Below are 25,890 nucleotides of genomic sequence, written 5' to 3'. Positions count from 1 at the left end.
TTATAAATCATTTTGGGTCATCAATAAATTGCTTACTTTGTACTTTCCATTATATTTATCTGCATACCTTCAAGTTTTAGTCTGCCTGTACTGATATCTTAATTCATTATTTGCAATAGTGTATGATAGATCCTGGTCTATGCTGATTTTGCTTGCATCTTTTATCACATCTATCGTTGAGTATTTTTGTTGATCTGTTCCCTCTTCTGTGCTCTTCTAACAGTGACACTTCTTGTCTTGATTGCTTTATTGTTTTTCTGTTCGATACTTCCGTAATGGCATTAGATTTCCTCCCTTCCTTTCCCTTACTGTCATGTGTTTTTTGGTAAGATTTTATCTGTTATTAATTTAGCTGCATTGTAATATATCCTATGTACTTCTATGAACAGTCTTAATTACTGTGTTCATTTCTTTTATCAAACTTCTAACATTTTGCTTCTTATCCCTGGAATAATAATTTGTCCTTTCTCATGGCTTAACTGCAGTGGTTTGTCACTGTTTCATGGTTGCTATAATGTAATTAATCAGTGTATGGTGTATCTTATATTTTTATGCCCTCTTTTATCCATGAATTTCGGAAACTGTCAAATGCTTTTCTGTAGTCTATCCATGCTATACTTGGATTCTTCCCCTTTTTACAGTTCTGCATTAAGACTTTAACAACAAATGATCCTTTGTTCCATATGACTTTCTTTTGTTACCCTTTTGTTCTACTATAATGATTGAGTTGTCTTCTACATGACTATAAACTCTGTCAGCATCAATTCCAGTGTATAGTTTATACATCGTCAGAAGGCAAGTTATTGGTCTATAGTTTTTAGGACAGCTTGCAAGTTCGGTGTTAAGGAGGAGTGTTATTTTTCCAGTTGTTAACCAGCTGGTGTCTGTTCAGGGTGTGCATATAAACAGTTCTTATTCATGGCTAATCCTCATGTACAGATGTCAATACTTTTTGACAGAAGTTAGGTACTGCATCTGGGCCTGGGGTTTTCCAAATACGAGCTTTTCTTAACTTTGATTCAATCTCCCTGGCTGTTACTTCATCCCATTTCATATCCCGTGCATTTGAACTTCTTATATTCTCTTTCACTTCTTCTATCCATTTAGCATCTTTATGTTCCACACAATTTTCATAGATATTTCTCCATAATGTATCTATTTCTTCCTTTTTGGGGGTGTTTCAATTCCTTTTGCTTTATTTCCCAATTATCTATAAAACATTTTTAGGTAATCAATAAAGCGTTGAATTTGTACTTTTCCTTTACATTATCTGCATATCTTCTAAGACATTCTTTTTCAATTTCTCCAAGTCTTTTGGTTTATCCTTTGCGTGAACTCGATGATGAACTCTAAGGTGATCTTCACGCCCAAAACACTTACTACATTCAGTACATTTAAATGGTTTTGCACCCGTGTGAGTGGTCTGATGGCGCATCAGACTGCGGACACATGTAAAACACTTACTACACTCTGCACATTTATACGGTTTCTCTCCACTGTGCATAGCCTGATGGTATACCAGACTAGTATGGCATGAATAAGACTTATTGCACTCAATACACTTATATGGACTTGCCCTTGTGTGAATGACTTGATGGCGAAACAGAGTACTACTACATGAAAAGCGCTTATTGCATTCAGGGCACCTATATGACGTCTCCTCTGAGTGACTGGCCTGATGGCATAGCATATTAGCTCTCTGAGAAAAACATTTACTGCATTCAGGACATTTATATGGTTTATCCTTTTTTTTTAATTTCTCCAAGTCTTTTGGTTTATCCTTTGCGTGAACTCGATGATGAGCTCTAAGGTAATCTTCACGAGCAAAACACTTGCTGCATTCAGTACATTTATATGGTTTTGCACCCGTGTGAGTGGTCTGATGGCGCATCAGACTGCTGACACATGTAAAACACTTACTACACTCTGCACATTTATACGGTTTCTGTCCACTGTGCATAGTCTGGTGGTACAACAGACTACTACGACATGAATAAGACTTACTGCACTCAGTACATTTATACGGATTTGCCCTTGTGTGAATGACTTGATGGCGCAACAGCGTACTGCTACACGAAAAGCCCTTATTGCATTCAGGGCACCTATATGATTTCTCCCCTGAGTGACTAGCCTGATGGCATAGCATATTACCTCTCTGAGAAAAACACTTACTGCATTCAGAACATTTATATGGTTTTGCACCCGTGTGTGTGGTTTGATGACGCATCAAACTGCTGCTACATATAAAACACTTACCACACTCTTCACATTTATATGGTTTCTCGCTACTGTGAATAGCCTGATGGTACACCAGACTACTACGGTGTGAAAAAGACTTACTGCACTCAGAACATTGATACGGTTTTGCTCCTGTGTGTATGACTTGATGGCGCAGCAGACTACTGCTACTTGAAAAGCACTTACTGCATTCAGGACATTTATATGGTTTCTCTTTGTTAGATATCTGATGTGCTGGACTTTGCTTAACAACACAACTTGCGTCACCTTCAAAGGTCTTGCTGCAGTTACGTCTTGATAAAAGACTGACATAAAACTTGCCCTGCCCATTCCCAATCTGATCACATTGCTGCAGGTTCTTTGTTGAATGTTGTAACTGAGGCGATTCATTGTCACATTCAGACCGCTGGCTGCAGGTATCTCCTGAATGAAGCTTTGATACAGGAGTGAGATGAAGCTTGCCATAGCCCTTCCCTGACCAAGCACCATGCTGGGGGTTCACTGATGGACGACATGACAGGGGTGTCAATTGTGATGCCCGATGACGGACACTCATATGGCAGTCTCTGCTTCTGACACCTAAAAATAGATTCATAGTTTTTTATTATAAGAATTAAATCAATATTTCAGATAAGTCAACCATAACACATATACACAGTTTAATATAGTACTTTTCTACCCATCTAACATAGTTACTCTACTATGGAACTACATTACCTAGACATAATTCAAAATATATCCAGCAATTTTTTTTTGGTATTGCCAAAAAAAGGCATACAATGAAAGGATGAACTGCTTCAAACTGACTCTCTAGGTCATACACAGTCTTCAAAGATGAGACACAGAGTTCTATTGTGTATCCAGTTCAAGGAATACAACTTGGGTACTATAAACAATAAAATTAATATAAATAGTGATACATGTGAAACTAACATAAAAAGGTAAATTCTTTCAGATGACACTTGTCAGGGGTCTGAACAAACGTCCAAGTGGCATAAAATAGCACAAAATCACTGAAAGAATTTAAAAAAGTCTTATTTTCAAGATCAGGTACACAAATCCAAGGAGGTTGGAACAGGATTCCTAAATGGCCTCTGTTGAGGCCTTGGGCCCAACAATTTACATTGTAAACATTGTGGGTTTATTTGCTGCTGTTTTTAAAGGTGGTGCAGCGGTTAGCATTGTCGCTTCACAGCAAGAAGGAATAAGAAAAGCACTATAAGAATACCAACCTAAGGCAATGTGATCTAAACAAGCTAGAGACCTGCGACAACAAAATCGCCAAATTCGCCGCAGGGGCATCCTCCCATAGTCACCACTGTCTCTCACTTGCTGAACTGGGCTGGCTTGAACTCCCTCACCTCCTTCAGTGGTATCAACTCTCACTCGCCCACAAACTAGTAAACCATCCACTAAATGTCCCATCCTTCCAGAATCTACTCCAACCCTATCGCACCACCAGACCACTAAGATATAACAACAAAAATCACTTGCAGATCACTAAAGCCAATAACTCTGCTGGTGAAGCACTATTCTTTTGCGCCATAGCCAAATTATGGAACTCACTCCCACCCATAATTACTTCCGTACCATCATGCAGCCACTTCAAAACTTTACTAAAAGCGCACCTAAAAACATGCTGGCTATGCCCTTGCAACTCCCACTCTAATATCATCCACCCCATCCAACCACTACCTTTCTCTCCACTCGGCTAACTGCCTTGATAATAGCAAGCTCAGATGCTCATAAGCCTAGTACTTATTATACAGCAGGAACTTCTCATTGTAACATTTGTTAATGTCTGTTATGTACTTCACAGATAAAGATTCTAGTTGTCTACTGATGTACTATGTTCTTCATCTGTAAATATGTTGTAAGTAATTGCTATGTTAAATTGTTAATCACTATGTAATCCAATGTAACTACTGTCTGTTTATTTTACTGTGGAACTTTTCTCCCCGGGCCTCCGCTGAAAATGGACCTACGTCCAGTCGGACATTCCCGGTCAACAAATTTAAATAAATAAATAAATAAAATAAAATAAAAGAGGTTCTCCCATTCGATTCTCAGCTGGAGTGCCTTCTGTGTGGAGTCTGCATGTCCTCCCTGCGGTAGAGTGATATTAAAGACATGCAGGTAGGTGCGAGCATGAATGGGTGTGCCTTCTTTGAAGGTTGAGCATCGGGCTGGCAACTCGGCACCATAAAAATCCACTGCCAATCATTAGCGGACCGGAGTTCCACTGTGGCGATCCCTAACTGGGAAAAGCCGAAAGACATTACTATTAAAAGAATTTCAAAAATAAGCAAAAACATTTCTGATTTTCATTTATCAGAACTTGAGCCTCAAGTAAAGAAGTAAAAAAAAGTTTCATAGTATAGTACTAGGCTATCTGCCCTAGGGCATTTATAAGCCTAGCCAGAGTGTATGTGGCTTTCGCCACCCCATGTAATGATACAAAAGTGCACAATTTAAATTAAATTTAGTTTACTGTGCCTCTATCTAGCAATGACACAGAGATGACCCCCGGGGTAAACCTATGATCACCCATCCATTCGTCCAGATTTCTCTTGAAGAGAGTCAGTGAGGGGCTCTGCCTAACATGGACAGGTATCCTGTTCCAGAGTGCGGGAAGCCTCTGGGTTATGAATCTGTCCCTCCAGCATGTCCTATTCATATTTGTGCTGAGGTTTAGATCTTTAGCTCTCGTGGCTCTGATGGATTTAGATTTTTTGAGGTGGAGCATGTCCATTAATTCTGAATTGGACATGGCCTTGTAAGTAAGGCACAGATCACCTCTGAGCAGGCGGTATGCTACTGAATAGAGCTGGAGCTTTTTCAGTCTGGCAGCATATGACATATGCTGGAGACCCTTGATCCTCTTGGTAAGGTACTTTTGGGGTCTCTCCAGCTGCTGCAGGTGCCGGGTGAGGTACATACCAAATGGGGCATTTTACTCAATCATAGGCCTGATAAGGGAGGAATATAAGGGTACAATGACATCCTTTGATCTGGATGTGAATCCCTTCATGATAAGGTGGGCAAGGTAGAAGGTCTTTCTAACCACTTTGGCGATGTGGGTGTCAAATGAGAGGTCACTGTCAACTTGGGTCCCCAGGTCTCTGATTACTTTTTCCGTACTTAATGGATTACCACCTATGTGGTAATTTATGGGTACTTTGTTTTTTCCAAAGGGGATGACTATACATTTTTTGGCATTTAGTTTAAGGCCATGACTCTGACACCAGTCATCTGTTCCTGTGAGGCCCTTCTGGAGGATGCATGTGTCAGCTGGTGTGACGATTATGGCGCCTAGTTTGCAGTCGTCTGCGAACTTTGTCAGCCACAACCCCCTATGTTTGCCTGCACATCTGAGAAATAAATGCCGAACAAGAGGGGTCCCAAGACAGAGCCCTGTGGGACTCCACTTGTGACTGGCTTAGAGTCTGACATAGCTCCAGCTATTCTGACTTTGTGGGTTCTGTCCTTTAGCCAGTTTGCAACCCATCTTGTGACAAACGGGTTTACATTTAAGCTGTTGAGCTTGTCGATGATGCCTGAGTGGGGTATTGTGTCGAAGGCTTTTGCCAGATCCAGGTAGGCTGCATGAACTGCTTTGCCTTCATCAATGGCTCTAGTGACTGTTTCAAAAAAGTCCACCAGGTTTAAAAGACAAGATCTGACTTTTACAAAGCCGAACTGGGTAGGGTCAATTGTCTGTAAGTCCCCGATGTCTTTGTTTATGAGTTCCATAATGATCCTTTCCATAGCTTTGCAGACCAGGCTGGTCAAGCTTATGGGGCGGTAGTTTCCAGAGTCTGTAGAGGTGCCACCTTTGTGTTGTGGGACCACTGTAGCTGTACGCCAGTGTTCAGGGATGTATCCTGTAGCAAGGCTACGATTAAACAGTGTTCTTATGTGCGGATTTAGCTCCTCTAGGAGTTCACGTAGGATGCAACCCGGGACACCGTCAGGTCCCATGGATGCTGTATTTTTAGCTTTGCTGAGGGCAGCTCTCACCTGGACATCTGAGATTTCAGGGAGGCTGCGTTCAGCTGAGATATTTATTTCATCTTTTGGGGGAGAGGGAGGGGAGAAATTTGCACTGAACCTGTCTGCCAGTATGTTGGCAATATCTGTGGGTTCAGTGTATTTTTTGCCGTTATGAACTAACTCTGCGCATATCTGAGGGTTTCCGCCCAGGTTTCTAACATAACTTAAGAAGGCCTTTTGATTATCTTTAGTGTCCTTAGCAATTTTTCTCTCGAAGTTGGCCTTTGATGATTTTATTAGCGAACGTAGTTTTTTGCTAGTGCTGATCAGGGATGCCTTCCCTTTATGGGATTTTGCTCTGTCTTGCAATAGCTTCCTTCACTTGTTGTAAAGTTTGTTTATGGTTGGGGTTCACCAGATAGGATGCCTGCCTTTGGTGGAAAGGGTCTTGGATTTATTTGGGATTGCATGATCCATGCATTCTTGGAGATGCCCGTAGAAAGCATTTGTGAAGGATTCAGCAGTGTGGGATGTGGTTTCCACTGGCCCAGGGGGCTTGAAGGATACCATTTCAGTCCTAAGGAGTGTAAAGCCGGCTTTTGAGAAGTTTCTCACTGTGGTCTTTTGTGCTGGGGGTGGAGGTGGGATATGAATATCTAGGGTTATTAGTTTATGGTCTGATCTCACTAGTGAGGGGTATACTTCCGGTGTTGAGCATTTTGTCCCCATGTTTGTGATGATCAGGTCAAGTATATTATTTCCCCTTGTGGGGGAGGTGACTAGTTGTTCCATCACATTTGAGTTGATGAATTCCAGGAACCTTTGGGCTAGGGTGCTGGAGCTTGAGTAATGCACCCAGTCTATGTTTGGGTAGTTGAAGTCTCCCAATATGATGGTATTTGGTGAGACATTCATATCCTCCAGTGTCTTCAGGAAGGCTGAATGGAGTTCCTGAGATTGCGAGGGTGGTCTGTAGCATGCTACAAGTTGTATAGCAGTTTTGCCTATGGTTAGTTGCACATGGATGGTCTCCGATGCTTCGTGCGTTGCCACTAACCTGGAGGTGTGGGTGTCTTTAATGAATATAGACACTCCCCCTCCTTTTGTGGTTCGGCCCAGGTTTTGGGGCCGAAATGCATGATACGAGGTATAACCTGGTAGGGCTGGGGTGCTCTCAGGAGCCTTGAACCAGGTTTCAGTTACTGCACAGACATCGATGCTCTCCATACTGAGGAGTGCTTCGAGAGCCTGCATCTTGAGATTTAGACTTCTGGCGTTGAGCAGCATTACCCTTAGTTTTTTTCCTTTATTGTTTTCTAAGGTGGTGGGTTTGTCTTTTGAGCCTTGCCTAAAAAGGCACTATGGGGGTTGCAAGAGCCTTAGCCAATATCCGGAAGCCTAGTGGTGACAGGTGCAAGCCATCCCTTGCGAAGCAGCGTGGCTTGTCCAGCATGTCATCCCAAGCAGACAGACATTGGATCCCCCTAGAATGACACCAGTAATTGAGCCAATTATTAAAGCTGATCATCTTGTCTTTGTATTGTGGCATCATTCTTGGTGAGGGCAAGATGCTGCTCAGGGTCAGGGTCATACCGGCCTGGGCTACATAATCAGAGAGCTCCTCCAGGTCTCTTTTCATGTAGTCCAAGAAGGTACGTCTCAGGTCATTCACGCCGGCATGGACAATGACGGAGTCATATTTGTACTTGCTTTGGAGTGACTGGAGTGCTTGTGTTATGTGGCGGATCCTAGCACCCGACAGGCAGCTCACTGTTACCCTCTCTTTGTTCAGCCTGGTAAGTGGGACGTCAGTGCGTCTGACTATAGAGTCACCTATTACTAGTGTATCAGGCATGGTGTTTCGCCTTAAGGGCTGTGATTGTTTGGCACACTGACTTTGTGTACTATGTGTTGCTTGTGCAGAGTTATGAGGTGGTGTTTTCTTGGATGTCTGCTTTGGGAGCCTCTGTTGTTTCGGTAAGTTTTTTATTAGAGCCTCCAAGTATGTCTTTGTGTTACTATGTGTTTGGTTTGCAGTTGTGGTTGGTTTATGTGAGACTGGGTTTGTTGTGTGTGTGGTTACCTTCTCCTCCTGTCTGGTCTTGCTAGTCCTGTGTTGAGAGAGTTTAGCCTCCAGTTTGGCTATATAGTTGCATCTCTCACATGTGTTTGTGTTTGTTGGGAGGAGGAGAGGGTTGTCTGTGTACATGAGACAATTGCAACATTGTCTCAGGATTCCCAGATTAACCAGCTGAACTGGAGAGGACGTCAGTAATATACCACTCGACATGCCAGAATAGTATAAGGGGGTGATGTGTAACTGGGTCAGAGAGAGGACTTTGAAGGGAAGTGGGTATTAGCACGGGTTGTAGGTGGATGTAGTGCTTACGTTAGTTTAAGGGTGCTTCACTTAAAAGAAAGGTTTTAGGAGCAAGTGCTAGGCTTATGATAAAGTGAATAGACTGATGTGTTGAAAGTAGAGCTTTCTTAAGGGAAAAATTGAAGTGCAGACTTGGCGGAGCCAGCAATAGTTTAAGCCTGTTTAACCGGCGCTGCACTATGCGCACAATTGCGCAAAGCCAGTGTATAACTATTACAATAATCCCCAGAGGCATACCTCTCAGGCTAGACTCCCCATGATGTGTGACAAGTCATACTGTACACAAGTCATAAACATCTCTTATTGCAACATTGTTGTAACAGTGATTATTAAATCATGTAGCACTGAATGTACCATTCAAAACTTCTCCGATAGTGACTTAATTGGGACCTTTTTGATCAGCTCTTTGCACTATATCCTCTAAGTCTTTTTTGTCTCTGTGATTGTAAGACCATCAAGCTTTTCCCAAATGGATTTAAATACATTTGTTCCCTCCCGATGGGCATTCAAAGTATGGTGATTTTGAGCCATTTGGAGGGGCTGTCATTTAGGGAGAGCCAGTGGTGGTTTGTGCCTTGATCTGTGCCCCTTACGTAAGCACAATTACATTGGGAAGGGAGTACTGAACACTTCACTGAAATTAGTCTGACTTGCCACCCCCAGACTGGAGCCCTATTGTTACAGTACTTGCTTGCTTCTCGATTGGGAACTACATGGCACTATCCTCTGTTATCAGCAGCCCCATAATGCTAGGCACAGACTTAGGAGGGGTGCCTACATCCTTAATCCTGTCCACCATTGACTGGTGTAAGCACCCACATCAATGGAGATGTCTCTCACTTCCTCCAGATTGTACGTTTCCATGTTTTACAATGCTATTTTTTTTTTCATTCGGATTTAGATCACCAGTTAAAAAATATAGCACATCTCTTTTTCATTTCCATATTTCCAATAGCCCCAGGCTACTGCACACTTAGACAGAACATTTCCTTTTGGTCTTACTTTGGAAAGGTTGTTATGACAGATACAACAGAATAGTTTTGACTAGCTCCTATCTTTTCTTGCCAAGAATGCTTTTATAATTTACATTTTATAACCTTTTCTAAGACTGTTTAGTTCTTTAGGTTTATTGGTGAACATTTTAAGTATAAACCAGGCTGTTGAAGTTCTTTCTTTTTAAAATGGAAATGCTGAATGTTTTGTGTTTTATGGAGTTTTACAGCTGTAAAAACTGGCTGATACTTACTTCCATTTGAAGTTTATACTTGTGTCTTTATTATTGTTTTTATGCACAAAACACATGGTGATGCCTTGTAGGAGGGTTGCAGTTGCCCAGGCCAGCACATTGAAATGGAAATCATCCATTAGGTACAGAGAGGCATCCATCTCACAGTACAAATAATATGGGATGGCATAAGGGCTCTTCAAGTACAGGAGCTGTTGGGGGCAAAGCCTAACCACAAAATGTTTTTTTTTTTCAGATTTGTTAAAATGCCTTTTTGACTATTTAGGGGCATCAAAACAAATGACATTTGACAGATGAAGCTGTGATTTATCCTACGGAAACCTAAGCATACATATGTTTATTAACATATATACTGTAGAACACTGACTGGGAAGATTCCTGCAGCTGTTCAGCAAAAAGCAGTTCGGGTGCATGGCGTGGCTTCCAGTAATCTAGAAGAAAAAAATAAGACCTCAAAAAAAAAAACTTTGAAAGAGAATACCACCTCAAATAACAAAAGGCTAGAAAAAAATGGAAGAACCTCTGAACAGATATTGAAATGAGCTAAAAAAACTGCAAAAAAATCAGAGGTCAAAATAAAGAAGAGGCTGGCTGAGTATGAGACTGCTCAAGAAGAGATATTTCAAAAAATGGCAGAATTATAAAATAGAGCATATAGGGAAAATCTGAGATTTTCTGTTGTACTAGAGAAACTAGAATTTTATGAAAGTAAAAATGAGCACGTGGACTGATATTTCACAACAGGAACTATTAACTGAAAGGGCACACAGTATGTATGTTCCAAATCTGGTCATGAGAAAGCAGCCAAGAGTTGTATTAGTAAAGATGCAAACATATCAGTAGAAAGAGTTGATCCTAACAAAACTGTAGCAAAAACGGATAAGTATTAAAAGTTGGAGACAGTAGAGTGTTTGCAGAAAATGATTATTCACAGTACTCCACACAGAAGAGAAACACATTTATTCTAGCAATCACAGCATGTTGAGAGGCAGTCTTGAGATGCTAGCTGCTTTATCTAGGTATCTTTGGAATACTTCTTTTTCTGGAGGATGAAAGTCATTCTTTGATGAAGAACAAGCTAAGGAGGAAATACAAAAGTCTGTCCAACAAAAAGTGTGCCATCAAGCAGAAGGGGACTCTGCTTCTTGTTCTTCTGATAATAAAGCACACATTTTCTGTTGTAACCATTTTGCTTTCTCTCTGAGAAATCACTTTGGCCTACTATTTTTGTTCTATGTGGGAGACAGACAATTAAATTATCTAGGCTGCACATTTCACTTTTTTATTGGTTAATTTGTTTCTTGAGTGATACTTAAATATACAAGGTACTTCTGTGGTGTTCTCTTTTCTGACAAGACTCCAAGCCTGCAAAAACTGCAAGCACTATTGGTAGCTCCCTGCTGAGCAAAGGAATAAACCTATATTTTTTGTCTGTGAGTTGTTTAAACTGTTAGAGTTGCTTTCTGTTTTACCTGCTCTATTTTGTTTTCTGCTTTAAGAAATCTGTTTGGCCTGGCATTTTTGCTCTATGTGGGAGACAGACAAATTATCTAGGCTGTGCACTTCATATGTTTTTTCATTGGTTAGTTTATTTCTTGAGTGATACTTAAATACATAGGGACATGGCAGGCCTTAGGCATAGGCCAACTAGGCAGCCGCCAAAAGTGCCATTCTAGCAGGGGCACTTTTCCAGTATTTATTTGTTCATGTTTTTGTAGTAAAGAAAGTTTATTTGAATGTGTTGAACAAAAACAGTAAAAAGTGAAAAGTAAGACAACATGTAAGAAAAATTAAGAAAAAAGTTATCTGGATGATGCATGTAGCCCAAGATGGGGGCACTGGATGGTAGGGTGAGGAGGTGCTGTGCAGCCCTTTTGCCTAGGGCACTAGCTGATGAAAAGCCAGCCTTGCACAGGGAATTTCTGGGTTTTTGTCTTTTCTAATAAGACTCCAAGGCTACAAAAGCTACATGAACTGTTGGTGACTCCCTGGCAGTTATTTTTCCCACCCACCTTCACATTCCTTGGTTGGCTTTTTAAACTTGGTGATTTTAAGCTGTCTACCCTTTCTATAAATTGAACTTGATACACTCCTCCTTTTCTACACTGCTGTTTATATCTTGAATTATTTATTTGCCATTCCTTGTGCTAATTTTGAAAAAAAGTGCATTTTGATTCTCATTGTATGTTCTACTGACTTACTTGCTCTAAATTATCTAGCGAGCTGTTGTTTAAAGTTGTATATTTTACACTGTAGCAAGCACTTTTCTGTATTTTTACACAAAGAGGTCAGTGAATTTTCCATCTAGTGGTACTATACTGACCTATACTAGTCTGCATAAGTTGGGGAAACACACTACAGATTCCTGCATGTCACTGTTTTATTGGCTGGAGGGCTTATTAATCAGCTTATGTTGTTTTTAGCGCCTTTATAAATTCTGTAGAATTGAATGGCTCTTGGCTCATTTCTACAAAGCAAAGTACTTTTATTGAATAATCGCACTTTTATAAGCTGTTTAAAGTGCACTGCTTTACCTGTATCTTTAAGTTTGTTTGTGGTAGCATTTCACTTAGGACATTCCTTTAGTGCACTTTTACATTAGGAGGACTGGGATTACTTTTATAGTGGTAGTAGGTGTCTACCTGGTCTATCTGAGCTGGGAAGCACACAAAAGGGCACTAAGTGTAGTCATTGTATTGGCCAGAGGGCTCAGTCCGTTTTCTCTATTTCCAGTGCTGGTATAAATTCAGCACTTAGGTGCTCACTGTGACAGTGACCTGTACAGACGCAAACATTGCTTATTTTCATTATACTATGAAAGTTTACTGTGCTAGTTACCTTACTATAGCACCCAGGACTATTGCTGCTCAGAGAGCATCTGATTTTGGTGCTGGGCCACATCGCTGGTTAGGTTAATTGCAGATTACACTATGCAAGCATCCTTCCCTCATCCAATTACAAACACCCTCCAATCCTATTCCTTTCAAATAAACATTAGGTTCTGCAACCATGGATGGGCACATTCCTGCTATCTCTGCATCCAGCGTGGTGGACATTGGTATCCTGAGGTAATGTAACAACTGCCTTATGTAAACTGACAACCACTTAATTCTCAAACAGACAAAAGTAGCATGTGAGAGATGTAGTTACACACTGACATTGGAGGCTAGACTGTCAGAAATAGACACAAAAAGCAACAAACAGGTTGTCAGCAACTCACACACATCACTCACTGCACCGACAAAGGACCACACACATATACCCACATATGCGGAGCTGCTCACATGTAACTTACATAAACCTCAATGACCTCTTAGGCACAGTCCTCAGAAACTCTGCATGTACACAAATAAGACAATTCCTATCACAACACATAAAGCCACATCTCACTGTGCCTCAACTATGAAGTCCATAAGGCGAAACACTCCACAACCCAATAGTCTGGTCATAGGAGACTCCATTCTGAGATGCAGTGATGTCCATCTTACCAGGCTGAATAAGGGAAAGGTTACAGTTAGTTGCCTGTCATGGGCCAGTGACAGAATTATACAATGTAAAACTGTTTTTCCCTCACATAAATGGTATGCATGTTATTTGGTAAAACTGCTTTTCTCACAGTAACAGCATGTATTGGTAAAACTACTGTCTCTCATACTGACAATGTGATACTTCTTTAGGAATAGCACAAAAAATACAGCACCTGCAAATGCAGGAAGAAGTAACACGAATGTGCTTGCATGACATTGTATTTCTAAATAATTAGCTTAGAATGTGCTTGTGCAAAACAAAAAGTATTATATTCACAGTAGCAGGTTTGGTAATTATAACAACAGTGTGATATATTTTTAGAATAGCATGTGATGCATTGGCTTAACAGAATGTGCTTGTGTGGAACAAAAAAAAATTATACTTCTGAATGTTTTGTAACAAATGGCATTAGCAATAAAAACTTGTCGAAATATCCTAAACAGTTGAATGTACACAGATATTCAAGCTAAAGGGAAATGGTTATCAGCAGAAAAAGTTACAACTATCCTATCAATGAAAGAACATTTTGGCACACTAAAAACTGGTTTTCTCTGGATGAGCATGGCTAACACTGCAGAAAAAGTTACAGACTACCTGATCAATGAAAGAATACTTATGAAAGAACATTTTGGGTTGCTGAAGGAACTGGCTTTCTCTGGATTGAGACAAGAATGCAGACAAAGAAGACTTCAATACAGGAAAACAATGTTTTCATCAAGGACAACATTTTGAAACTATAAATGTGGTTTTAAAGACTTTTGGGTGGACATTTTTGTAATCCAAGAGAGCTGAGCAAGTGCAGTGTGTTTGACAGTTATATCTATGTTATAAAGAAAATGTTTATAATATCACAGTAGTGCTTGGTCGGCTATTTTCAATAAATCTGTCATTATGCAAATATACAGTTGTACAGTCAGCTTCTCAGTGCTACCTGCTAATTCAGTTTAATAGTGGTAAGCCAGGCCTAATTTGGACCATTTTAGATACTTGTAAAAGTACTATGACAGGCACTAGTTAAATTTTGTTGGTGCCAACCTCAATACAGTCAGTCTTGAATAACCCAGCAATATCAGGAACTTCCAATTAGGTGAAAGGAGATTTTGTCTTTGCGTCTGCTCTGAGGTGTTCACCAGCATTTTTAAGAGAGAGGAAGTTTCCAGTTTGAAGTTCTAGCCTACAGATTGATCACCGGTTAGCCACTGTGAAAAATAGTAAGCCTCTTTCTGAAGTAACATGGATACCAGCAAGGACATCAGTGTTAGATGCACACATTCTGTGGCCATAGAATTAAACTAGACTCATGATGAAGTTTGGAAATTATTACGTTAGTGGTATAAACAAGCCGGTAGTGATGTTAAATGTAAAACAACATTGTTTGGTATAAATACAAGTGAGAAAGTTTACATGTGTAAATGCATTCATTGTTTTGATCAGTATGTACAACAGTATAAAATTCAAGTTTAAATGTTTTAACTGTGGAGACAGATATCCTTGTTTTTGTTTAAAAACTGTGTTGCAGAACTTTTCAGTAAAGAATGTGCAGGACAAAACAAAATTGTCATATGAAGTCAAAAGTCACTTTGTAAATCATTCTAAAAGTTTGCAGGTAGGAGAGACCGTGGAAATGTTTCAGACCTACTGATCTCAGTGGGATGATTTTAACAATGAAAAATACATGCCAGTGTTAAAGAAATATGACATACAGTTTAGAAAGTACATGCAAACAGTTTTAGACATTTTGCCTAGGGCTGATACTATACAGATGGATGCTACAAAATGTACAGTAATGCATATAGATGACACTTGTAAAGATTTGCATGATGTTTGTGCAAATGTACACAATTTAAAGAATTGGGTATGACAGAAACATGCAGACTTATAGGTTAAAGATAAAATAAATTCCAGTTCAGCTAAAGTGCTCGGAAAGATGTACTGGGTGTGACCAGTTAGAAAAAAAAAGAGTAACTATACACATTTATGTTGTGTAGGGTATACCAGAAATAACAGTCAAGTTACATAAATAGCTTTGTCAGGATTTAAAAGGTTAAAGGTTACAGCAGGTAACAGTTCAAAGTGTAACAGCTCTGTACTAGGTATGGACATGTCATTAGAGTTAACTATGAGGATATTAGAGTATTTTAATATAACAGTTTCTGACAGGATGCTAGAACAGGCAGAGTATGACAACGGAGATTTTAAGCATAACATTTTTTCTCTTGGTAAGATGGGTTTGAAATAGTAAGTGCAGTTGAATGGAAGAAAGTGTGAAAAGGTGGGGGTGACAAAATGGATGTACTGAGAGTGGAATTGGCCACTCCCAGCTACAGGAAGCCCTGATGATAGACAAATTGCCTTTTTTCTGTAGAAAAATGGGATGCATCAAGCAGGACTGTGTATACTACAGAAAATCAAAAAATAGGCAAATACAGAAAGGAGTATTTGCAAGGGACTCAGAAGAAAAAGAAGTAAAAAAGGAAGCAAAAGTTGCAGGATGATAACAGAGGTCTAAAGTGAACTGAGTGTTAACCATAATTGCATGACAATATACCATAGGAAAATAATTTCATACCTCATGGGCAGAAAAAAACTGTGGGAAGGTAAAAGTTCCAATTACATGGTAGGTGGAATGGATTACATTACCTTTGAAAATCAACAATATGTCATGACTAGATTATCACTACTGTCATTTTTTTATCAGATAATAGGGACATTCTTACAGGATGTGAGTAAAGATGACAAGGTTATTCATTATATTAATGACATTCTAATACAGTCTGAGACTGTAAAAGAATATATATCACAGCTGAGAAAATTTCTGAAGCAGTTGCAAGAGGCAGGTTTCAAAATAAACAGACAAAATACAGTTATTGTCAAAAAAATTAAAATTTCTAAGAACCATTATCAGACTGACAGGGAGGATTCCTTCTCAGGAAAGGGTGACGGACATTTTGCAATTGCCAAAGTCTATGACAATTTTTGGATTTGCATAACGCAGATCAAAAAGAAGAGTTGACTCTACAATGAAGTTGCACAGAGGAAAAGGCATTTAAAATGTTAAAGCAGAATTTGGCACAGGTAACAGAGATGAGAGCGCCCACCATAAATTACCGTTTGTTTTGCAAGCTGCAGCAAGGAAAGGAGACACTCTCAGTGGTGTTATTACAGTCTTGGCCATAAAAGGCATTTTAGAGAATGAACAATAAGATAAGACAGGTTACTTTTTGTAGCAGAAGAATGATTCCTATAGAAAAAGGATATCACACTTGCATTAAACAGTTTTTGGGGGGCCATTTACCAGGGAATACGCCAGACAGAATATTTGACAATGTTGTCGGGGTTATAGTTTAAACTACACATTTGACAATCAAGACTTTGCTAAATAACAGTGAGATAAATAAAATCATTGAAGGGGTTAGTGACACATTCCATCAATGTATGTGAATGGTGCACGTTTCTGAAAGGATGGGAAGTACGACACTCGGCTTGCAGTACTGACATTCCAAAAGGGAGATAAACCAGTTTATGGTTGTTACCAGGGTACATGTCAGGACAAAGGGCTGAGCTAGAAGGTATGCAATATGTTTTGCAGCATTTACATCCAGTAAATATTTACAGTGACAGTGCTTATGTAGTAAATTTTGTAAGACAACATATGGCAACATGTTAGACCTCCCAACTGCCCCTATTTTGTTGGGACACCCCGTGATTTTTCTCAAAGTTTTGCTCCATTCCTTCTAAAATTAGAAATAATTTTGAGAATTGCTAGATAATAGTCCCAACATTTAAAACATGTCCCTAATTTGGGGCCTTTTTCTTAGTAACTTTTTACTTTGCTCCAAATTCTGTTGGTAAAAATTGAGAGCTCTGCAACGTGGGCTAGAAGAGGGTTCACTTATAGTGCAGGACTGATTCAAAAGTACAAGATGCAGGGACAGTTCAGTATTTTAAAGTTAAAAGCAAAGCTTCAACCATGGATAAAAGACCTGCGGGTCTATATTAAATCAACGGAAATCCATTACATTGAATACAAAAACAGCAACACGTATTACTCGAACCGTGAAAATACTAAACACACTAAACCATGAAATTTAAAATATCGAAAGTTCATAGTCAGCCATCCCCACCACCTGCTACATACTACCTACCCAAACAAAATAAACCACATACATACACTACCCAAACCCTATGCCTAACCCTAAAGTAAAGCACCAAAACTCAACTTCTAACCCTACAGTAAACCTCACATACACAACTATCTATGCACTATCCTTAACCCCTCCCTAACCCTAAGATCCGTAACTACCGCACACTTCCCCTACAGAGATATACCACAGATGGGCCAACCAAATCATTTTGACATTTCGAATTTTGCGGTTTTTGCACGTTCGACGATTATGTATTTCACCCAATACGTGTCAATGATTTCGTATTCACGTAAATGGAGTTTCGACAATCTAATAGGAACCCAGACCTGCAGGAAGTATGCCAAGTAATAGCCAAAGAGAAAAGTAAAGGGATTAATTGGGCCAAAGAGTACAGAATGTAAACTAAAAGATTTGTTAAAAAAATAGTAACAGGCATACTGTTGTGGTAAAGCAGACAAGGTAAATGTTCCAACCTTAAAGGTAAGGACATTTCCAAAAGGAAGTGTATGTATGCAACAGACAGGATCAAAACCTGTAGGGGTTAGTGAATGTAATATTACAGTAGTTAGGTAATACTACATTTGCAGTACAAAAGCAAATAAATAGCCTCCTATGGAATGGGAAGGAGCCTGTTATGTAGGGTAATTAATACCATCAATGAGATTAAAGAATTATCTGAAAGCAAAATAAGAAATGTCAAGAGAAAGACAGAATTAGGAAACAGAACTGGTGCATTAGATCACTCAGAGATCTACAGTCTTGATATAAATGCAGCAGAAGCAAAAGGGTCTTTGTGCTCTGTTCAATGACAAGTGCTGTACTTATATTCCAGACAAGACAGGATCCATAAACAACATTTAAGTAAAATGCAACTAGTATCTGAGCTCTGATCAATCAGGAGTGCTGTACTTTTTTATTCCAGACAAGACAGGATTAATAAAGCAACATTTAAGTAAAATGTAACTAGTATTACATTCCAGACAAGACAAAATCCACAAAGCCACATTGAAGTAAAATACAGCTAGTATCTGAAAAGGCTAGAAAGACATGGAACAGTGACTGATATGATTGGTTAAATCGGCTATTTTCAGAATGGTAAAAAAAAAAAACATTATTACAGTTTAATTAGGATCATAAAAGGTTACTAGGCTATTATCTCAGAGGCCCTTATAAGCCTAGCCAAGACTTTAGCCCACGTTTACACACATCAGCACCCACTGCCCCTGCTTAGCAGAGACACAGGTAGAATCCCAGGGGTATATTTTCTATTTCCCATCCAGTTATCCAGGTTGCGCTTAAAAAGGGATAAAGAGGTACTCTGCTTGATGTGGAGAGGGAGTCTATTCCATAGATATGGGAGTCTCTGGGGGCACATATCTGTCCCACCAAGAAGTCCTGTTGATGTCACAGACCAGATTGAGGCCCCGCATGAGAGTTACTCGAGTGGAGGTTGACTTGCACATATGCAGCAGTCCCAAAAAGGTGGGGTCTGTCATCACCTTGTATGCCAGACAAAGGTCACCTCTGAGGAGTCTGTATGAAACTGAGTAGAGGGATAGGGCTTTTAGCCTGTGTATGGTAGACGTTTAAGGCCCTGGAGACTCCTGGTGAGGAATCTCTTTGGTCTCTCCAGCTGCATATGGTTTGCGAGGTACATGTCGAAAGGGGCATTGTACTCAGTTTTTGGCCTTATAAGGGATGTTATGACTTCCTTGTCCCCGGATGAGATACCCTTATTTATGAGGTGGGCCATGTAGAAGGCTTTCTGTACAACGGAAGCAACATGGTGGTCATATGTCAGGTTGTTATCAACCTGGGTGCCCAAATCCCTCATGACTGATTGTGTGCTTAGGACATTGTTATTAATGTGATAATTTGTGGGGATGTCACTCTCCCCAAAGGGGATGATGATGCATTTTTTGGCATTCAGCTTGAGGCCATGTTTCTATCACCAGTCATTTGTCTGAGTGAGACCCCCTCTTGGAGGATGTCCACATCACTAGGGAGAATTTATGACAGCACCTAGCTTGCAGTCATCTGCAGACTTGGTCAGCCATAACCCACTGGTTTTGGCCTGCTCCTCAGAAAAGTATATCCTCATTAACAGAGGCCACAAGACTGAACCCTGGGGTATGCCACTTGTTACGGGTCTACTGCTTGAGGTGGCTTCCCCTATTTTGACTAGGTGGGTTCTATCATTTAGCCAGTTTGCTACCCATCTGGTAACATATGGATTGATGCCTAGTTGAGACAGTTTATTATGCCAGAGTGGGGAATAGTGTCAAAGGCTTTTCCAGGTCAAGGTAGGCAGTGTGCACAATCTTCCCCTCATCTATAGCTTTGATTACTGTCTGAAAAAAGTCGACCAAATATAACAGACATGACTGCCCCTGGACAAAGCCAAACTGTGTGAGATCGAGTGTTTGGAGGTTGCCAATGTCTTTGTTAATGAGGTCCATGATAATCCATTCCATCGCCTTACAGATCAGGCTAGTTAGGCTGATGGGACTATAATTTCCAGCATCGGTGGACGCTCCACCTTTGTGCAAAGGGATGACAGTGGCTGTTCTCCACTCGGCTGGGACAAAGCCGGTACTCAGGCTTTGGTTGAATATGTGCCTAATGGTGCTGCAAGTTCCTGCCATAGTTCACGTAGGATGCAGCCTGGGATGTTATCGGGTCCTGTGGAGGCTGTATTTGTTGCCTTTGGGAGAGCAGTGATGACCTGTTCCCTAGATATAAGGGGAAGGGGGCAGGTACTGGGGATGTTCTGATTTACTGATTGGGGGACAGAGGGGTGAAGTGTTCACTGAATTTGTCAGCGCAAGTTTGCTATATCTATGGCATTTGTGTATGTGTTGTCCTTGACCACCAGTTCTGAATGGATCTGGGTGCTTCCTTTGAGGTGACAGACATAAGTGAAGACGGCCTTATGATTGTCTCTAGTAGATATGACCAATTTAGACTCAAGGTTTGCTTTGGAAGATTTCACTAGTGCTCTTATCTGCTTGTTCAGGCTAAGGAGACATTGCTTCCAGTTGGGCACCTGCTTCTTCTTGGCCTTGGGCAGCAATGTTTTCCTTTTGTTATTGAGTTTATTTATTGCAGATGTCCACCAGACAGGTGTATGCTTCCTTGCAGAGGATGATTTAGTCCTGTCAGATATTCCTGATTCCATGCATCTATATAAATGCTCGTATAATGCTTTAGTGTAGTTTTGGATATTGGTGCCAGTTCCTACAGAGGGGGCTGTGAAGCTGTTATACCATCCCTCAGGAGGCTGTAATTAGCTTTATGTCTGATCCTAGCTAGAGGGTGGATGGGGGAGATGATGACTTTGAAAATGTGCACTTTACTGTTGGATCTTACCAGTGAGGATGATACTATAGGGATGCTGCAGTGTTTACTCATGTTGGTTAATACCAAGTCCAAGATATCATCACCTCTTGTGGGGGTACTGACTAGCTGTTCCAAGGCATTTGCATTGACAAAATTTAGGAATCTCTGGGCATTTGTGTTCTGGCATGAGTAGTTCTTCCAATTTATGTTTGGGTAGTTAAAATCACCCAGGATCATGGTAAAGGGTTGAATCTTGATAGATTTGAATAAGTCCAAATAGGCGGATTCGGCATCATGAGTCAGATTTGGGGGCCAGTAGCTAGCTATGATTTGAATAGTAGTCTTGACAATGGTTAACTGCACCTGGAGTGTCTCCTGTGTGTCATACTGTTTGAGCAGCCTAGAGGTATGAATGCATTTAATGTATATTGAAACTCCACCTCCTTTGTCTTTACTGCCCACAGTTTGGGGTCTGAATATAGTATAGGATTAGTAACCAGGTAAGGCTGGGGTGCTCTCCACAGCTTTGAACCAGGTTTCTGTGACTGCACAGATGTCAGCATTTTCCAGGATTAAGAATGCTTGCAATGAGTGCAGTTTTATGTTTAGACTCCTAATTGCTATAGTAGCCATTACTTTCTTAATCATAATAATGTGCATGTGTATTAAAAAGACAGTCAGTCAGGCATCTACTTAACTAATGTAGGTGGTAAAAAAAGTAACATAACCAATGAAGACATGATTTTTCTGTAAGATTCAAAATGAGATTTAAATTTTTAATTCAAAATGTTTTAGTTTTCCAAATAAAAAGGGGGAACTGGTAGAATTATTTAAAATAAAACTGGTTTTCCCTCACAGAAATGGCATGTATGTTATTTGGTAAAACTGCTCTTCTAACAGTAACAGCATGTAGTGGTAAAACTGCTCTCTCTCATACTGACAGTGTGATATTTTTTTAGGAATAGCATAAAAAATGCAGAGCCTGCAAATGTGGGAGGAATTAAAAGTATGTGCTTGCATGACATTGCATTTATAAACGATTAGCTTAACAGAATGTGCTTGTGTAAAACAAAAAAAAGTATTATCTTCACAGTAATAGGTTTGGTTTGGTAATCATAACAACAGTGTAATATATTTCTAGACTAGCATATGATGCATTGACTTAACAGAATGTGCTTGTGTGGAACAAAAAAAATTATACTTCTGAATTTTTGGAAAAAAAAATATACTTCTGAATGTTTTGAAACAAATGGTGTTAACAATAGAGGCATGTTGAAATATCCTAAGCAGTTGAATGTACACAGATATTCAAGCTAGCTAACAGCAGAAAACTTACAGACTATTTCATCAATGAAAGAATATTTGTGAATGAAGCATTTCAGCTTGCTGAAGGAACAGTTTTTTTCTGGATTGAGACAAGAATGCAAACAATGAAGGCTTTAATATGGGAAAAAATGTTTTCATCAAGGACAAAGTTTTAAACTATAAAAGTGGTTGTAAAGATGCTTTGGTGGACATTTTTGCAATCCAAGCCAGTTGAGGAAGTGCAGTGTCTGACAGTTATATTTGTGTTATAAAGAAAATGTTTATAATCTCACAGTAGTGCTTGGTCAGCTGGTTTTAATAAATCTGTCATTATACAAATATACAGCTGTACATGCTGCTGTTAAATTCAATTTAAAGGACAACAACTGGATTCTATAATTAAATGCTCAACTTCTCTGTCCTTGTTCTCCCTATTTACTGTCCCTGTTATGAATAAACAACAATACAGCATTTAAAATATTTGAATTTGACTGTCACTCCACTACAACAGTACCTTACTGTACTGTGGTAGTTTCAGTTTCATAAAACTTATCCTTCCCTGGAAAAGCTTGCTGTAGTCTCCAATTCATTGATATCTTCAAGGTCAATGAATGCAGGTAGTTTTCTGGCCAATTCCCTCCCCAAAGCAACTGGCCTAAATACCCACCTATGCTGTGATGTCACAGCTCCCTGGTCCTTCCCCTACCCATACAGAATGTAAAGGCTAAAATAAGAAAACAGTACATGAGTCAAGTCTCCTGCTGTGAGCTGTCAAGTTAGGGTGTGAAGTGGGATGGGAGAAGAGTACAATTCAGGCTTCACAAAAGACTGGAAGTAGCCATTCTAAAAAGAAGCAGGAGTAAAAAGCACTTTGATAGTCTGTTCTGTGGCATTTGCATGGTTTGTTTTTAAGTACTCATTGAATGACATGAAATGTTACTTAAAACTGAATGAAAGACAGCAGTGCATGCATGTAAAATCAATGCAGTGGCAGGAGCTTTAGGAAGAAAGAACTGCATTGTGGGATACCTAGAGGCAGACTAAACAATCAGGATCACTTCAAGATGCCTGTCCCCATGTGGTCAGACTCAGAAATTACATATAAAAATATTTAAAAACATGTAAATAGTCTGTATGGTGTTAAAATGTAGGAAACACCAAACCATGATAAAATAAACATTTTTTTTAGTTTGTGGGTGCAGTTCACTTTTAACAGCCAGGATTCACCAGATCACACAAGCACTCAGGTCACTTACCACTAAGTACCAGTATGACTCCATCATAGTCCATGTGGGTATGAATGACCTGAGATGTACCTCCTTGGACTATATGAAGAGAGACATGATTGAGGTCTCAGAATATGTGTCACAGGCAGGTATAAGCCAAGCATTGAGCAATTTTCTACAATCTCCAAGGATGATGCCACAATACCAGCAGAAAATGACTGACTTTAACAATTGACTTAACTACTGATGTTATTCCAAATGGGACCAATACTTGACAGCCTTGTAGGATACGGCTGATAGGTTAAGAACACCCTTGGCAAAGCAGCATGGCCTGTCACCTCTAGGCTTTCCAATATTAGCCAAAACATTATACAACCCTATAGAGCCTTTTTTAGGTGTTACTGCTCAATGCTAGGAGCCTCAATAAGAAACTGCACTCCTTGGAAGGTCACCTCACCCTGGAGAATGCGGATGTCTGTGCAGTTACTGACACATGGTTCAAAGCCAGGGAAAGCATTCCAGCAGTGCATGGCTTGTAATACTTTTCATAACTTTCGACCACCCACTTAACAAGAAAGAGCAAAAGGCAGAGGTGTATTTATCTACATATGTAGATTACATTGTATGTACTGTTCTTAGCACCTATAGCAACTAGAGAGACCTCAGAGGTTTCCAACAAGAAGATCAAGAGCTTCCAATATGTGCCTTCCACAGAATGACTAAAATCCCTGTCACTATACTCCATATCGTATAAACTTCTTAGGGGAGACTTATGCCTGGCTAATAGAGCAACCCAAGACTGAAACCTAACTTACTACATATCCGTAAATCAAATGGGTCTACAGTTACCCACTCCAAGGCCTTAAATATGGCCTGCAGCTTAAACAGGACATGCTGGAGGAACATATTTATCTTCTAGTGACTGCCACATCTTTGGAACAGGCTACCAATTCATGTGAAACAGAGCAACTCTATGACTCTGTTCCAGAAGAACCCAGATAAGTGGAAGGGGCACCATACATTCTTAATGGAGACAGTGCCCACAGCCCTCCTGGACATGGGCAATCATCATTAAATGAAATCTTGGGTACTGACTAGTACCTCTATGGTAGGGTCTATATTAGGACACTGAACTTTCAAAATTTTGAGTGTTCTAATATCAACCCGTTTTCAGCTTCGGTTGCTTCAGTATTTTCAGTGCTATGGTGGAAAGTTACGGGTTGGGTTCAGATAAGTGTGCGATTGTGTGGACGTGAGGGTTAGGGTGGGTTAGGTGAGTTAGGGTTAGGGCGCGGGTCAGGTAAGTGTGCGATTGTGTGGATGTGAAGGTTAGGGTGGGGTAGGCGAGTTAGGGTTAGGGCACGGGTGAGGTAACTGTGCGATAGTGACAGACCTTAGGGTTAGGGTTTCGGTTAAGGTAAGTGGATAGTTAGTGGTGTATGTATAGTTTAGTGTAGGGTAGAGTTTAGGTGTATGTGTGTGGATTGCTGCTTGTTTGGTGTGCTTGTGTTGTGTGTATGTGTTTTGGAACAGCAAATTTTTTGTTTTAAATTTTCAATTAATAAGGTTCGATATTAGAACACACGAAATTTTGAAAGTTAGTTGCTCTAAAATGGACCCTCTATGGTATTACAATGGGTTGAAATGGCTAGGCTTAAAATAACCTCCAGGTCGATAGCCTAGTAATCTCCTATGATCCTATAAAGGATAAGCATACCTCAAGGTCAAAAAATATAACTTGTTTGAGCTACTCCATGTCGAACTAGCCAAGGGAAAAATCCATTACCATATTCTTGCTAGTTACAGGTCCCTCAGTATGAACCAAGAAATCAATACATCATGCCTTAAGTTACTAGAATCACTCAAGCCACAGCCCAATACCATATTCAAGGGTGATTTAACTACCCTTCCATTAAGTGGAAGGTATACCTGACCACTAACATGCACAACCAAAGATTTCTTGACTTTGTAAATTCAAATGCCCTGGAGCAGCTAGTCTGCACTCCCAACTAGAGGAACAAATATCCTAGATCTGATACGCACAAATATGGGAGAGTGCTGCACCCCCCTCCCAGTGTTATGTCCTGACTGGTAAGTTCAGATCACAAAGTGGTCTCCTTTGAAATAAAGAAAACTAGTCCCCAAACCTAACCCCAAAAATGTTAAGAACTACTCAAGTTACATTACCGCCAATAACTGTACTGCATACTTACAGTAGTTTCCAAGCTCCCCTAAATCCAGAAAACACATAAAGCTATGCTGAGGCATACACAAAAGCCTTGTATGACCATGTAAACAACTGCACAGAAACTGCAGCACTAGGCCAAAATAAACCCAGGTCAAACCACAGAAGCAAGCTACCTTAGTGGACCCCTGGTATTAATAGGTTGCACAACAAATGAAAGAAAATCTTGTTGAGAAGTAAGAAGGAATGTGCACATCACAGCAACAAATCCCTCATTAGTCTAAACAAGTGAATCAGAGAACTAG

General features: G+C 40.0%; 1 protein-coding gene across 1 annotated transcript in view; it reads right to left on the bottom strand.

Moving 5' to 3' along the window:
• Positions 1–1,146: 1,146 nt before the first annotated feature.
• Positions 1,147–25,890, bottom strand: part of LOC122812759 (zinc finger protein 436-like) — an 82,787-nt gene continuing 58,043 nt past the window's right edge. Inside the window, exon 5 of the mRNA XM_044084833.1 lies at positions 1,147–2,817. Coding sequence (XP_043940768.1) covers positions 1,262–2,817 — 1,556 coding nt within the window. The 3' untranslated portion in view covers positions 1,147–1,261. The remainder of the gene's footprint in view (positions 2,818–25,890) is intronic.

This window comes from Protopterus annectens, chromosome 10.part0, assembly GCF_019279795.1.
Source record: "Protopterus annectens isolate FY-2018-M chromosome 10.part0, PAN1.0, whole genome shotgun sequence".
NCBI lineage: Eukaryota > Metazoa > Chordata > Ceratodontiformes > Protopteridae > Protopterus > Protopterus annectens.
Note: the sequence above shows the minus strand (reverse complement) of the source record. Positions and strands in the feature narration are given on the sequence as shown.